This window comes from Colletotrichum fioriniae, assembly GCF_027942845.1.
Source record: "Colletotrichum fioriniae strain IMI 355084 chromosome Unknown scaffold_2, whole genome shotgun sequence".
Taxonomy (NCBI): domain Eukaryota; kingdom Fungi; phylum Ascomycota; class Sordariomycetes; order Glomerellales; family Glomerellaceae; genus Colletotrichum; species Colletotrichum fioriniae.
The window spans coordinates 1,824,918-1,839,402 of record NW_027076838.1 but is presented as its reverse complement, the minus strand read 5'-3'; the positions used below and the strand labels follow the sequence as shown (position 1 = coordinate 1,839,402).

The window sequence follows — 14,485 nt, the reverse complement described above, 5'->3', positions numbered from 1 at the left end:
AAGACCCGATCAACCGGATGAGCCGTGCGAAGACCGCCTGATCGGTTGAGAAATGGGTAGAACCCGACAACTTACAAGCCGACGATGAAAGACGGGTCCCGGGGGCTAGTGTCAAAGCTTCTGGGAACAAGCCTCCGAATCGGGTGCGGACAGCTAGGCTTGACCGGTGTCACAGGGTGCCACTGGTTCAGTGCGTTTAAGCGCTAATTTCTTAAAGCTGGACGCAGGAGCCTGGGAATTCCTCACACGGCCCAAGGGCATCCATCATCGGACGAAATAACCTGGGTTCGCGAATCTACTGCATATCATCTCGGGCCCTCGGGCCATCATACACGACAAGCGGTGGGGTAAGACCGGCAGTTCATGAACTAAGCTGAGAAGCAAATCAATCCTCTCTTTCGCGTCCCGTCATGAGTCTATCGCTGGTGTTGTGTTGCTAAGCTTGCTGCACCGATGTAGGCTGTTGCTCACGGAAGAAGCCCACCCCCTTTAACTATCTGGCCGAGTCTCCCACCTCCCGAGTCAATTAGACGCGACTGCTGTACATATGCCGCGTCTTGACGCGTGCCTTTAGTCCAACTCATATCATATGACATGAGGCTACCCTACCCTTACTCAATATCGATGGCTTAAGAGTGTCCTTGGCTATCCATTCTCTCGCTGGTCTGTGCTGAGTCGGAGTTCCTCCACAGGGAATCTGACGGCACATCGCCTGTCACCCATTGCAATGTTGATGCTGTCTCCGGAGCCATAATTGGGCGTGCGTTATGTATGCCTGTAGGGCACTGTCGCGATCCTGCCCGTACTGCTGGGGGTTTCTTTTCTTTTTGCCGGAACCATGCTTGGTGTTCAGCTTGGCGAATCGTGGCTTCTCTCGATTATGTCCTCCCTTCCTATCGGTCTAGTACCGTCGTTGAACACCATTGCCTCACGGTGCTGCCGCCTAAGGCGCTGTTCTTCGGCCGAGTGCTCTCGTGTCCGAGGGACTTGCTCGACGGCTAGCAGCGCTTCCGCGTCTTCATCAACGTCTGCATTGCACAACGTGGACTGTAAGGCAATAGTGAATCCGGCCAAGTTGGTATCCGGGTTGAGGTCGAAACTCGTCTTGGCGGCGAGGTTGCAGGCAAGGATTGCTTTTGCTCCCTGAGTAGTGTGCGCGATCCTTGTGACAATATCGACGATGCGGTTATTCTTGTGCTCCATGTAGTAAATGAAGTTTTCTTGCCTTTCGGCTTCGGTGTCTCCCCAATGCTGTTTGGCCAACCACTTTTCCACGAACTTGGCCTTGACCAACATGTCGGCACCGTACTTGGTGATGAGCTCGAGTACGAACATGAGGCAGAACCTCTCAGCCATATCGCGAAGGTAGTATTCGTCCCAGTATTTGTCGTCGAGTTTCGTTTGCTCCGTATCGTCGAGACTTAATTCGAGGGATCTGACAAGGGCAGAGTACGCTCTCCATGTGTGCAACTTTGACAGGCCCTCTGCGAAGTCTAGGAGTCAGTCAGCTCGTCCGTCTTACATGAGAGATTGCCTTTCCTACCGTTAGTCTGCCCAGTAAGCGTTGCCAGAGCACGAAGATTCTTCATACGAGTATCGTAGTCCGGTCGCGTGATGCCGTAGAGGAGCTGTCGCACCGTACCGCTGTCGTTAACAGCACGGTCGCAAAGTATTTTGATGGCAACATCCCGAATGGAGAAGTTAGGGTGGCATAGCAGCTTGTCGAGAGTATCAAGACCAAGTGCGTCTTCGGTCTCTTGGGTGATGTACTGCGTTTTTGGCGGAGTGACTTTTACTTCATTGTCGTCGCGAATGTACGTCAGCATCTGGGTCATCATAGTGACCAGGCCAAACGTAGCGGCGCCAATGCCAACAAGGATGATGCGCTCATCGCGCATAAATGACATGAAGGTCATGTTTTTTGATGCTGGAAAACAACCCTATGGAGCATGGTCGCCTATCGATTCATAAGCATTGAGCTTTCGCGTATGGGTAACTCAAGGCACACAGCTGCACGGAGTATGTAGCTTGGAACGATGGATGCTCGGAGCTCAAGCCATAGCATCCATGGGTTCTGCCTTGCGCCACCGCCCAGTCAATCCCCACCATCCCGATAAGATAAGCCAACCGTCCCGCTCAAAAAATTTGGGCAGGTGCGAGGACCGATTTGCTTTTTGATGGAGTTTGCTCGTACCTCAGCGACAACAACGCCGAGTATCATTCACACCCGATATAATGGCCGGCTCGCAACTCAAGCGGCTCAAAGCCTCCCTGAGGGAGCAGGGAATCACTGGACCTCAGAAGTCTAAGAAGCAGAAACGTCAATTTGCGCAGGACGAAAAGGCCAAGACTGACAAGCGTCTGCAAAGAGGTGCTGCCCTGGGACAAATCAGAGAACAATTCAACCCCTTCGACCTGAAGCACAACCCACGAGGACCCAAATTCGACATTACAACCAACAGGCCCCAAACTGGTGCCGCAGCGAGAGGTGTCAATGGCCGTCCTACCGAGGCCAAGTCTCTGGGCGAGCAGAGGGTAAGACTACACTGCAGCTCCTCCGTAGCGGTATACGATGCTAATGATTTCGATAGCGTCGAGAGACACTGCTCATCGAGATGCAAAAGCGCAACAAAGTCGGCGGTATTCTTGATCGTCGATTCGGTGAAAACGACCCCTCCTTAGCCGAGGAAGACAAGATGCTGGAACGTTTCGCCCGCGAAAAGCAGAGGTCACACAAGAAGACATCGCTATTCGATCTCGAGGAAGCCGAACCACTGGGCGAATTGACACACATGGGTCAGGCTCTCAACTTTGAGCATCATCCGGATATGGCCGACGATTTCGACGAGGACGACCTTGGCTCAGACGACGACAGCGACTCCTCCCTTTCCGCGAAGAAGAAGCTCAAGCGCCTGCGCGAAGCTGGTTTCGGTGAAGACGAAGAGGGAGCGGATGATGAGCCGGACAGGAAAAAGTCCAAGAAGGAAGTTATGGAAGAGGTCATTGCGAAATCGAAGATGCATAAGTACGAGCGACAAATTGCCAAGGACGAGGATGAGGATCTGCGGATGCAATTGGACAAGGAGCTGCCAAACCTCCACGCTCTTCTTATGGCCCATGGAACATCGGATGCGCAGAAGAAGGACGAGGGTGGCAAGTTGATTGCTGGAGTTGACAAGGCAACTTTCGATAAGGAATTCGATTTGCGCCTGAAGAAGCTCGTTCAGGACCGCCGTGCAGCCCCCACAGAGCGCACAAAGACCGACGAGGAGTTGGTGGAGGAGGAATCCAAGAGGCTGAAGGAGCTCGAAGAGAAGCGCCTGAAGAGAATGAACGGCGAGGCAGTCTCTTCCGACGAAGAAAGCGAGGAGGATGAAGAAATGGAGGACCAAGCTGCCGAAGATCCTGCTTTCCAGTGGCTCCCCGAGGAGGAAGAGGAGGATTTTGGTCTCGGAAAGGGTATCAAGACCAAGACCCGCCCAACAGCGACAGAGCTTGGCTTCGACGATGAGGATGACTTCCTCATTGAGGACGATTTGATCGCCAGCGGTTCGGACCTGGAGCCTATCGAGAGCGAAGAGGAAGAATCGGAGGAAGAGGAGGAATATCAAGGCGACGATTCCGAAGACGAAGAGTTCACCAAAGGTCTGCTCAACGAGGAGGAAGCGAAGAGTTCTGTGTTCGCAAACGCTGGTGGACAAGGAGGCGTAGAACTCGACAGCTCTGAGCTGCCTTACACTTTCCCATGTCCGCAAAGCTACGAGGAACTCTCGGCGCTGGCACAGAAGTACCCTAGCGATAAGCTGCCTACCATCGTGCAGCGTATTCGAGCTTTGTACCATCCCAAGCTGAACAGCGCGAACAAGGAGAAGCTTGGCAAGTTCGCTCAGGCGCTTGTGGACATGATCGGTCACGGCCCACGGACCGACAGCAGTCCATCTTTCCAAGTGCTGGAGAGCTTGGTTCGACATATTCACTCTCTCGCTAAGATGTTCCCCGTCGACATTGCCAACCAGTACCGTTCCCATCTCGAGGAGATCAGCCAACAACGCCCTCTCGCAGTGCACGTTGGCGACCTGGCACTGTTGACTGCAGTCGGATCGACATTCCCTACATCAGATCACTTCCACCAGGTCGCAACTCCGGCCATGCTTACGATCGGGCGTTACCTCGGTGGTAAGATTCCTCAAACACTAAGTGACTATGCCACTGGTATCTACCTCTCGACTCTGGCAGTTCAGTATCAGCAGTTCTCCAAGCGATACGTACCAGAGGTTATGAGTTTCTCTCTCAACACCCTGTGTGCTTTAGCTCCCTCAGCAGTCTCGAAGCTGTCCGGCAACTTCCCTCTCCATGAGCCTGCAGCGGGTGTTCGCGTCGCAAATGCGCGGAAGACGGAGCTCCGACAGCTCGCGCCGGCTGACTGTGCCAAGTCAGAGGTGAGCGGTGCGGAAGCTGAGTCCAAGAAGATTGCCCTGTTGAGCACAACGCTTCAGCTTCTGGGTGCTGCTGCAGACACCTGGACTGGAAAGCCTGCCTTCAACGAGACTTTCCAGCCAGCACTTGACATTGTGGCTCACCTGAGCAGCAAGTCAAGCCGCTCAAAGTTCCCTGAGGCCCTTGGTGAACAACTTGCCAAATCCAAGCTTAAGATGGAGCGCATGCTCAAGATTGCTCAGCTCTCGAAACGGCCGCTTGAGCTGCACCACCACCGCCCGCTTGCCATCAAGACGTTCATCCCCAAATTCGAGGACTCGTACGACCCGAACAAGCATTACGACCCGGATCGCGAGCGTGCGGAGATGGCCAAGCTGAAGAAGGAGCACAAGAAGGAGCGCAAGGGTGCCATGAGAGAGCTGAGAAAGGATGCCCAGTTCATGGCCCGCGAGAACCTTCGTGCGAAGAAGGCCAAGGACGAGGCGTACGAGAAGAAGTACAAGAGGCTCGTGGCGGAGATTCAGAACGAGGAGGGCAGGGAGGCGAATGCGTACGAGAGGGAGAAGGACGGCAGAAAGAGGGCCAGGAACCGGTAGACGGCTCGCGTTTCAGTCTTTTGTGTTACGGTATCAAAAAGTTGATGGTTGCTTTTCGGCATAGTTTATTCCCTTTTTTGTATTCAATACCAGTAGAGGTAGAGGGGTGGAGAGCTCATTCGTGGCTTCATATATATGATTAGGCAAAGGGCCATCAATAAAGAATCCATACCCAAACGAATCAGTCAGCGTGCCCACGCAGCACTATTACGAAGCCCGGAAACATCAGCATCTGTGATTCCATTGTGCGGATTTGTGAGGTGAATCGAACTTGTCCGCTTAAAATGCGTTTGTACAGTGTAACTAGTGGTATTCCCACCATCCTTTGACTGCCCGTCCTGACAGCTGACATCGGTCCCACCCTACCCCAGAACGTGCATCAACAGGCTCTTTTAACATCCTTCAACTTCAAAGTTGCGATTCAAGGCCAAATTGCCGCCAATATCACACACGTTTTCCTGAATAGTCGCCCCAGTAGAACGACTCGAGGTTCGCCCAACATTTATCAACCTTGAATTTGCCAGCTTACAAGACCTGTATTCAACACACCAACCCTGCGCCTCATAACACTGAAGAACCACCCTGACCACGCTTACACGGCTTCACTCACACCGTTCAACAAGCCCAATACCTAGAACGCGAAAGCTCTGCGTTCAAAAACCGAATCTCACCTAAACAAAACTCCAGGTGGACGGGCCCGTAGTGCACGTCCACACCATCCAGCAAGCCATGGCAGCCTCCGACGATGAAGACGACTACATGAACATGACCTTTGACGAACCAGCCACCTCCACCAAAGCAAAATCCCAACCAGAAACCTCTCTCCAGCGCCGCCAGCGCCTCAAGCGCGAAGGTGAGATCCGCGGCCGGCCCAAGTCCAAGGAGGAGCTCGCGGCCGAGGAGGAAGCGGCGCGCGAAAAGGCGCTCTCGCGCTCCCTCCTCGAGACGGCGGCCGCCAAGAAGAGTAAGGGGTTGGCCATGATGGCCAAGATGGGCTTCAAGGCGGGAAGCGCGCTAGGTGCTGGGGCGGCGAATGGTGGTGGTGGTAGTGATGGCGCTGGGACTGGCAATGGCGCGAGGACGGAGCCGATTGCCGTCGAGGTCAAGGCGGACCGGGGCGGTATCGGGATGGAGAGCGAGAGGAAGCGCAAGATGAGGGAGGCGGCGGAGAAGATTGAGGAGGAGGTGAGGGAGGGCAAGAGGGTGCGGGTCGATCCGTTGGAGTACCGGGACCGGGTGAGGATGGAGAGGGAGGCGGCGAGGGTGCAGGCGCAGGTTTTTGCGGCGCAGCGGGTTTCGGAGAGGATGGCGGAGGAGAAGGAGGTTGAGGAGGAGGCTGGGTTGCTGGTTGTCGGTGGGGCAGCAGAGGACAGCACAAGTCGTCACGACGAGGGAGATGGCAAGAAGGACAAGACGAAGAAGAAGAAGACGCGAGCGTCCGGTGCGGCGTCGAGACCGCTCAAGTCGATCAACGTCCTCTGGAGGGGCCTCGTCCGCCACCGCGAGGAAAAGGAGCGGGACCGCAGAATGAGGTATGATCTGGAGCAGAGCCTGTCGCGGCTGCCGACGTACGAAGACGACGACGAGGATGCCGACGACCGCACGGCGCTGGGCAAGAAGCAGATTGTTTACGTCACCGCGGAAGACCTGGACGAGGACGATCCCGAGCTTGACGAGTTCAACGAGCTGGAGGACGCTGAGAAGCTGCGGCGGCTGGTGGAGTATCTGAGGAGGGAGCATCGGTACTGTTTCTGGTGCAAGTATACGTATCCGGACGATGAGATGGAGGGATGTCCTGGTGTCACGGAAGAGGATCACGACTAAGTGGGTATAGGATTGCCTGCATGGTATCATAGTATTGAGTGTCATTATAGTGTACAATATCTACATCTTGATATTACAGAGAGGATTTGCGGCGTCTAGCCCCTTCCTTTACGTGCCAATATATCGTACACGCCCATCTCTTTGGCCACCATCGATACCTGGCCGTTCGCCAGCTCACCAGCTTCTTGCATGTACGCCGTCTGCAAGTAGGACGAGTACTCCTCGCCACGCTGCTTGAGCGTCATCTCGTCAAGAGTCAGAGATCCTCCGATGGACTTCTGTCGGGTTTCGACATGCGAATCGATCTTGCGCTTAATGAGGCGAAGCTTCTGTCGCGCCTGCGTCGTCTCCCAAGCAAGACTCGTAGTCTCCATCATCATCTCGAGGGCCAACACCTCGGGCGGAGTGAAGTCGAAGACAGCTTTGAAAGCTTGAAGGGCAATGACGATGCCGATTTTGTCCTTTAGCCGGCGGAATGTGTGGAGGATCTTCCTTGCGATTTGGCCGTCGAGACCGTCTGGTTTGAATACGGACGCGAAGCGAACCATTTCGGCAAAAGTCTCGCGTGTGATTCTGGTTTCGTTGACAAGCTCGTCGCCTGCAATATTGTGCAGACGGTTGGCACCAAGCATCTTCCACAATGCCATAAACGTGTAGGGATCAGGCTTGACCTGACGTTCATACACGAGAGTCTGGTAAAGCTGGCGAGCTTCAGAGACGTTGCCGTTCTGTGAGTGGGATTCCAGCAGCTGGTTCATCATGAAGGCGTCCGGGCTGATTTCTGCTTCTCTGAAGGCGTCCCACAACTTCGCTAGTTCGCCGTGAAGGCTTCGAAGACGATAATTCTCCGCAAGTAGAGAAAATGTTTCAAGCGTGGCCTTGGGCATGGCAGCCGTATGAGATTTCACAGACACTTCGACTGTACGAACGGGTCCTTCCATGGTTGAAAGTCGACGACGGTTCTCGACAAATTCCACGCGGGCATTGATCATTTGCCATGCCAACTTGTCCGCCTTTTCCAAGTTGTCGGCGCCACCTGATCTTTGCCAGGCACCGATGAGCCCATTCACCTGAATGCTGGCCGCCTCGATGCCCTTGAAGCGCATGAATTCGAAGACACTATGCGCTCCATCGAGGTCTCCAGCGCCGATAAGTCGTTTCAGCCACTTGCCAAAGAAGAACTTGTTGCCGATTTGAGAAGGCAATCGGTCTCGTCCACTCAGCTCAATTGTACTAGAGCTCATCATATCGACGAATGCTTGCAGAGCGTATTCCGTTTGTCCAGTCGTCAGGAAGAAGGAAATTACCTGGTCGTAGTCCTCAAGCCCCATCGAAGAGCCAAGAAGGTCCCTCATTCGACGGTATGCGTCCCAGGCTTTTATCCTTGGCTCTGCGTTCGGATTTGTTGAACAGCTCCTAATGTACGGCAACAGAATGCGTGGATCGAGTTGGCGCTCGAGCAGCTTGTTCACCGCGCGCTCTCCTTGCACAAGATCACCTTGTTGGCAGAACATGCGCACTCCAAGCTCCCAAAATTCCTTGAAGGTATCTGCGCCACTGTCTCCAAGGGTAGACATACATCGCTTCCAGTTATCGATGGCCTTGGTCTCCCATCCGTCCACAAACATGGCTTCGACTGTGACCAGCTGTTGCGAAGGGCTCAAAGCAACCTTCGCCTCGCTCATGTCTCTTGCTAGCAGCGAAAGATATGTGAGGCGGCTTGGGTTTTTGGCATCGTCCAGCGACAGAATGTCCCACAGGAGGTTCCATACATCTTGAGGAACATGCGCCCAAGCCTTTGCTAGAGATTGCCTCGCCGCGCCATAAGTCTTCCACACCGTCTGGGCAGTCTTTGCCGTCACATCGTCACCTCGTCGCATCTCTTTAGTCGTTCGATAGAGGAGCGTATTTAACCGTACTATTCGTTTTCGCTGGTTGAAGCTCCATACTTTCTCGGGAATCTGCGGGATCGGGGGGTGCTTCCTTCGTTGTGAGGGGTCCACGCGAGCAGTCGCCTGTATGACGCCCAGTGTTGCTGCATGGTTCTTGTAATCGAATTGGCTGACGTCGAACCCTCTTGCCTCGAATTGGCTTTCTAAGTCTTTGATATATGCGTTCAAGCTCTCCAATGTGTCTTCGGGATTGCTGGCGTCGCCGAGCTTGTCTTCGAAATCTTTCGCAATCGAGTCGACGTCGCTGATTCCCAAAGCACCCAAGCCGCCCTCATTCTGAAAACGAGAGAGCGTGCGCCGCATATTAGCCGCAAAAGTCTGGTTCAGCTCCTTCTTCAGATCGTCTACGCCACCCATAGATTCTCTGAAAGCATCCTCGTCCCCCAGCCGCTCAATCTGGCCGGACTCACCCTTCTCGAAGAACTTTATGATAGGCTCGTCGGTTCTTTTTTGCATCAGTTCCTTGAGAAGGTCGGCGGCTGCTCTGCTCGGATCGGCATCGGTCTGGGTGGATGGCGTCGGTGAAGGTTTGCGCAGTGTGTTCTGAGCACCTGGTCGAGGCTTGACTCCCAGTTGAGCAATACGGGAGCTATGTCGAATGGCCCATGGCGGCGGGGCAGAAGAGCCCAAAGTTGACTGGCATGACTGGCAAATGAATGTGTTTCGACATGCTATGTCACGAAAAAGAGTTCTATGAGACATAAGGAGAGGCGAAGTTGGTCAACATGAAGGAGAAAGCGAAGAAAATGAGTGGCTTCAAGTAGAGAGGAAGCTCATGGCAGGTAGAGAAACGGGTCAGATTTTTTGATGGACCCTGAACCTAGGTGCACCTGCATCTGCACGTCGCGAATCATTGAGAGCTTATCTTATCAGAGACGTCCCAATTCCCTTTACCGCCTACTACTTGAGACTGAATCGGCGGCACATCCCGGCAGAAAAAGATAATTTTCTAGATCCCACCTTCGTCTACTCTTTTTTTTCGGGCCGTTGATATCACCAGCACCAAACGATCCACGGCAAAATGGCTTCCGCTCCCGAGTACCTGCGGTTCACAGGACACAGGTCCTTTGCGCAGCGACTAATAATATCAACTCTGACTGGTCGGCCTGTTCACATTTCCAAAATTCGCAGCTCGTCGCCGACACACCCCGGTCTTGCGCCGCACGAGATTTCATTCCTCCGTCTACTTGAAGCCGTCACCAATGGCAGCTCTATGCAAATCTCGTACACGGGTACGACCATCACGTACCACCCCGGTTTGATCACTGGAACGATGGCCGGCTTTGGCGCATCCGACGGCGATGTCATCGAGCACAACCTCCCCGCGAACAACAATCGCGGTGTTACCTACTTCCTCCTCCCAATCTGCCTCCTCGCGCCATTCTCGAAGGCACACGTCAACATTCGATTCACTGGCCCGGGTGTCATCACCTCTGCGACTGAGACCGGCGACATCTCTGTCGACTCTTTCCGTACAGCCATCCTACCCCTCTTTGGTCTCTTCGGTATCCCGCCTGCACGAATTGAGCTGAGAGTGCTGTCACGATCCTGTCCTGGAAAGAATGGTAGAGGTGGTGGTGGTGTTGTGGAGCTCCGGTTCGCAAGTCAGGTTCGTCTCCCGAAAACATTGCATCTGAACCGCAATCCCGGCAAAATAAGGAGGATACGAGGAGTCGCATACTGCACGGGAGTCTCAGCGTCCAACAACAGCAGAATGATTCACTCGGCAAGAGAGGTTTTGAATGCTCTGGTTTCAGATATTCACATCGCAGCGCAGTACGACACAGCGCCACTAATCACGGCGGCCGACAAGTCAAAGACACGAACTGGCATCGGTTTCGGTCTTAGTTTGGTGGCAGAATCGAGCTCTGTCGGGGTTCTCTACTCGGCAGATGTGGTAGCGCCACCTGTGGGCGGCGTGGTGCCCGAAGATATCGGAAAGAATTGTGCCTATCAACTGCTGGAAACCATTGCGCAAGGTGGATGTGTCAGCAAAACATCAGCCAGCACTGTCATGACGTTGATGGCTATGGGATCTGAAGATGTGGGCAGACTAAGGATAGGAAGAGATGTCATTGGAACAGAAGAGATGGTTGGACTCGCGCGGGACTTGCGGACATTCGGCGCGAGTAGTTGGGGTTTAAGGGACGTCGAAGACGATGAGTCGAACGACATACTTGTTTCGGTCAAGGGAAGCGGTGTTGGTAATGTTGGTCGCAAAATTGCTTAAGATACCAGAATGCGGCGGCACAATTGAAGATCAATTGCCATTGGATATCATGATACCATCTAGACTACCTCTGATTCCTCTGGCTGCGTTCTAGCTGTGGCATCCTCCTCATCGCGGACAGTCTCGTCAATGTCGCAGTATAACCCAGGGTTTGAAGCGAGTGACCTGCCGCTCCCCAGTAATCAGTGGTAGCGTGTCTAATAGTGTGAGATATGTGGAAATCTCCTAAATCGCCGTTCCCTGAACTGAGGACGTCGAATAAATGCATCCCACTGGCTGCATTCGAGGACGAGCGTCGTCTTGAGGACCTCCTTCGTGAAGGCTCCTGGTCATTTTCAGCATCGCCGTTGGGCCTTAGAGGCTGGAGCTCCACGCTGTCTGCGCCTTCCATGTCCAGTCCAGGTGCATCTCTCAACACCCCCCCGCTCTTCGGCGTCGTGGTCTTGAGTAGATAGACCGATCGTCTCTTCTAGTGCTGGGGGCAAGCGGAATAACAGTGGCCGTACAATGGGTCGTAGTCTCTCTCGCTCGGCATGGACAGCTAGCATGAGACACTGCACAGCTAGTATGATACAGTCGAGAGCCAGAAAAGTAAGCCTCGAGGTTGGTGGTTTCTGCCCGATGAAGTCGACGATGACACCGCCATGAAGATAACCACGCGCAGCTTCGCCAGCTGCAGGTAGGGATGCAAAAATATGTAGCAAGACACAGAGCAAGTTCGGGACAAACACCGATATAACTTGTGACCGGGCCGCCGCCATAGTCAATGGGTAGTCGTCAGGCTTGGGTGTAAGCCAGTGGTGTTGTCCATAAACGCGAACTGCAAAGCGGAAGATGGAGCACCTGCATACTTGTCAGAATATGAGATGACGAAGAACAAGAAGGAGAGTGTGGCATACTCCATATAGTATAATGTGCATAGCTCTGCGTATACTAGGGAGTCGAGATTCCGCAGTAATTGGGTCAAGAAGTCGAATTTCTTTGCAAGGCCGGGATTGATCTTTCGATGTTTCCGCCGTCGCCTTCTTCTAGAACCTCTAGCTTCTGCATCATCGGCGCGATTTGAAGGTTCTGGATCCCCTCTGCCATCCTCCTGGTCGTTCCCGAGAGGGATTGATCGGCCTGGCAGGGTGTCTGGCGCGGCATCATCGACCATAGCTCGTTGGCCTCATTTGTGTCGGCGGAGATTCCTGCAGCGTGGCGACAAGTGCGACGCTTCACATAGTCCAGCAGGTTGGCAAATGAGAGGGCTAGGGAAGGTGGAGTTGGCTGTCAAGATAAAAGCATGAATGAAGATATTCCCGACCGTTGGGACCGTGATGCGAACAGATGTGGATAAAAGCCGGCCGAAGCCAGCTGCAGGGATAGCAAGAGTGACGCCACAGCTTGAGGAATGGAAGGTACCTTAGGCAAGCTGTCCCCGACCCGACGCGGTAAGCTCAGGAGCTAGACCCACTGGCGCGGGCACCTTCTGATATCGGAACAGGAGAATCTTTGATACGAGTACCCCTCCATCCATCCCGCGCAGGGTCCACACTCCCCTCCGATTCGACATTCGCGGCGGCCAAATTTCTGCCAGGGGTTGCCGCCTAATTTACAAGTGCCCCTCTGACTCAACGAGCCGAATATCGACAATCGACATCTCGACGTGCAAGCCACATACCCAGACAACAACGCACGAAATCATGGCGACGGCAAGCAACGGTCCCTCCGGGGACCTCACATCCCAGATCCTTTTGGCTTTGTCCCAGAAGGATCCCATCCTGTCTGCCGAGCACTTCCCAGAGTTCCACTTCACGGACGTCAAGGCCGCACTGGACCGCCTTGCCAGTCGTTCCATGGTGACATACGAGTCAATTGACCGGGAGGAAGCCGTTCTTGAGGCTGAGGGCAAGCAAATCGCCGAGCATGGCAGCCACGAAGCTCGTGTCTTCGAAGCGGTCCGGAGAGCCTTGGAGGGGTTAACGGTTCAAGAGCTTGAGGCTGCTGTGGGAGACAAGAATGTGACGAAGGTCGGCCAAGGCAAGGCCTTCAAGGAGAAGTGGATCACGAAAGGTGGCGATGGCAAGCTAATTGCAACTGTATGTTTGCCTGCCTCAAATGTCACCAATACATGCTAATACTGTGTGCGTAGGCCGACTCGATTCAAGACGTTACCCAGGCTCAACTGAAGCAGATCCTGGAGACAAAGACCCACGAACCCAAGATCATCACCGACTTGAAGAAGCGCAAGCTCATTAAGACCCAGAAGGTCATCGCATACAAAATCCAGAAGGGACCTGAGTTCGCGTTGGAAATCAAGAAGGAGGAGACGGACTTGACGGCTGACATGATTGCTTCTGGCTCATGGAAGACTGCCAACTTCAAGCCATACAACTTCAAGGCTCTTGGATCCGACCAGAACTCTGGCGCGCTGCACCCCTTGAACAAGGTCCGCCACGAGTTCCGTCAAATCTTCTTCGAGATGGGCTTCGAGGAGATGCCTACCGACAAATTCGTCGAGTCTGGATTCTGGAACTTCGACGCCCTTTTCGTGCCCCAACAACATCCCGCGAGAGATCTCCAGGACACTTTCTACATCTCGGATCCCAAGGTTGCGGACAAGCCTGGCCCCGAGTCGGAAGACGACAAGAAGGATTACAAGACGTACTGGGACAACGTCAAGGAGGTCCACCAGGATGGCAAGTTTGGCTCAATCGGATACCGTTACCCCTGGGCTGCGGACGAGGCTCAGAGGCTTGTTCTTCGCACGCACACGACAGCCATCTCCACGGCAGTACTTCACCAGTTGGCTTCCAGAAAGGGACCGGACGGCAGACCTCCTCCGGCCCGTTACTTCTCCATCGACAGAGTGTTCCGTAACGAGAGTGTCGACGCCACGCATCTTGCTGAGTTCCACCAGGTCGAGGGTGTCATTGCGGATTATGGACTGACACTGGGAGGCTTGATGGAGTTCATGGAGATCTTCTTTAACAAGATGGGTATCACAGACATCAAGTTCAAGCCGGCTTACAACCCTTACACGGAGCCGAGTATGGAGATTTTCAGCTTCCACAAGGGCTTGAACAAGCTTGTCGAAATCGGTAACAGTGGCATGTTCAGACCGGAGATGCTCGAGGCAATGGGTCTGCCCAAGGACTTGAGAGTATACGGTTGGGGTTTGAGCTTGGAGAGACCGACTATGATCAAGTACGGCATCTCCAACATTCGTGAGCTGTTGGGACACAAGGTGGATTTGAACTTCATCGAGAGAAACCCGGCAGTAAGACTTGACAAAAACTAGAAGATTCGGCGTGGGAAAGTAGAAAAAGGGACACGACTTACATGAGATGAGCTTGGGCTGGCATATGTTGGCGAATGGAATACCAATCACGTTTTGAAAGGTCGTATTGTCAAACTGTCAACCATGAGGTTACCAGGGTGCGTCAAGACTCATGCCTGTCCCA

The 14,485-nt window shown here is 53.8% G+C and overlaps 6 protein-coding genes across 6 annotated transcripts; 4 read left to right on the top strand and 2 right to left on the bottom strand.

The window, feature by feature from the left end:
• Positions 1-849: 849 nt before the first annotated feature.
• N0V96_002313 (uncharacterized protein) lies at positions 850-1,916 on the bottom strand (the record flags this gene model as incomplete). Its single annotated transcript, XM_065756488.1, has 2 exons — positions 850-1,493; positions 1,544-1,916. The coding sequence occupies 2 exons, from the start codon at positions 1,914-1,916 to the stop codon at positions 850-852; spliced, it is 1,017 nt and encodes a 338-aa protein (XP_065614857.1).
• A 319-nt stretch (positions 1,917-2,235) lies between these two features.
• On the top strand, positions 2,236-5,033 carry NOP14 (nucleolar complex protein 14; the record flags this gene model as incomplete). Its single annotated transcript, XM_053187650.1, has 2 exons — positions 2,236-2,535; positions 2,592-5,033. 2 exons carry the CDS (start codon positions 2,236-2,238, stop codon positions 5,031-5,033), a joined length of 2,742 nt encoding a protein of 913 aa, XP_053055154.1.
• Positions 5,034-5,762: 729 nt separating this feature from the next.
• N0V96_002311 (uncharacterized protein) lies at positions 5,763-6,857 on the top strand (the record flags this gene model as incomplete). The annotated part of the gene is made up of 1 exon (XM_053187651.1): positions 5,763-6,857. The coding sequence occupies one exon, from the start codon at positions 5,763-5,765 to the stop codon at positions 6,855-6,857; it is 1,095 nt and encodes a 364-aa protein (XP_053055155.1).
• Positions 6,858-6,952: 95 nt separating this feature from the next.
• N0V96_002310 (uncharacterized protein) lies at positions 6,953-9,645 on the bottom strand (the record flags this gene model as incomplete). Its single annotated transcript, XM_053187652.2, has 2 exons — positions 6,953-9,454; positions 9,640-9,645. 2 exons carry the CDS (start codon positions 9,643-9,645, stop codon positions 6,953-6,955), a joined length of 2,508 nt encoding a protein of 835 aa, XP_053055156.2.
• Positions 9,646-9,830: 185 nt separating this feature from the next.
• Positions 9,831-11,039, top strand: N0V96_002309 (uncharacterized protein; the record flags this gene model as incomplete). The annotated part of the gene is made up of 1 exon (XM_053187653.1): positions 9,831-11,039. One exon carries the CDS (start codon positions 9,831-9,833, stop codon positions 11,037-11,039), a length of 1,209 nt encoding a protein of 402 aa, XP_053055157.1.
• Positions 11,040-12,724: 1,685 nt separating this feature from the next.
• On the top strand, positions 12,725-14,322 carry FRS2 (Phenylalanyl-tRNA synthetase, beta subunit, cytoplasmic; the record flags this gene model as incomplete). Its single annotated transcript, XM_053187654.1, has 2 exons — positions 12,725-13,120; positions 13,174-14,322. The coding sequence occupies 2 exons, from the start codon at positions 12,725-12,727 to the stop codon at positions 14,320-14,322; spliced, it is 1,545 nt and encodes a 514-aa protein (XP_053055158.1).
• Between the last annotated feature and the right edge of the window lie 163 nt (positions 14,323-14,485).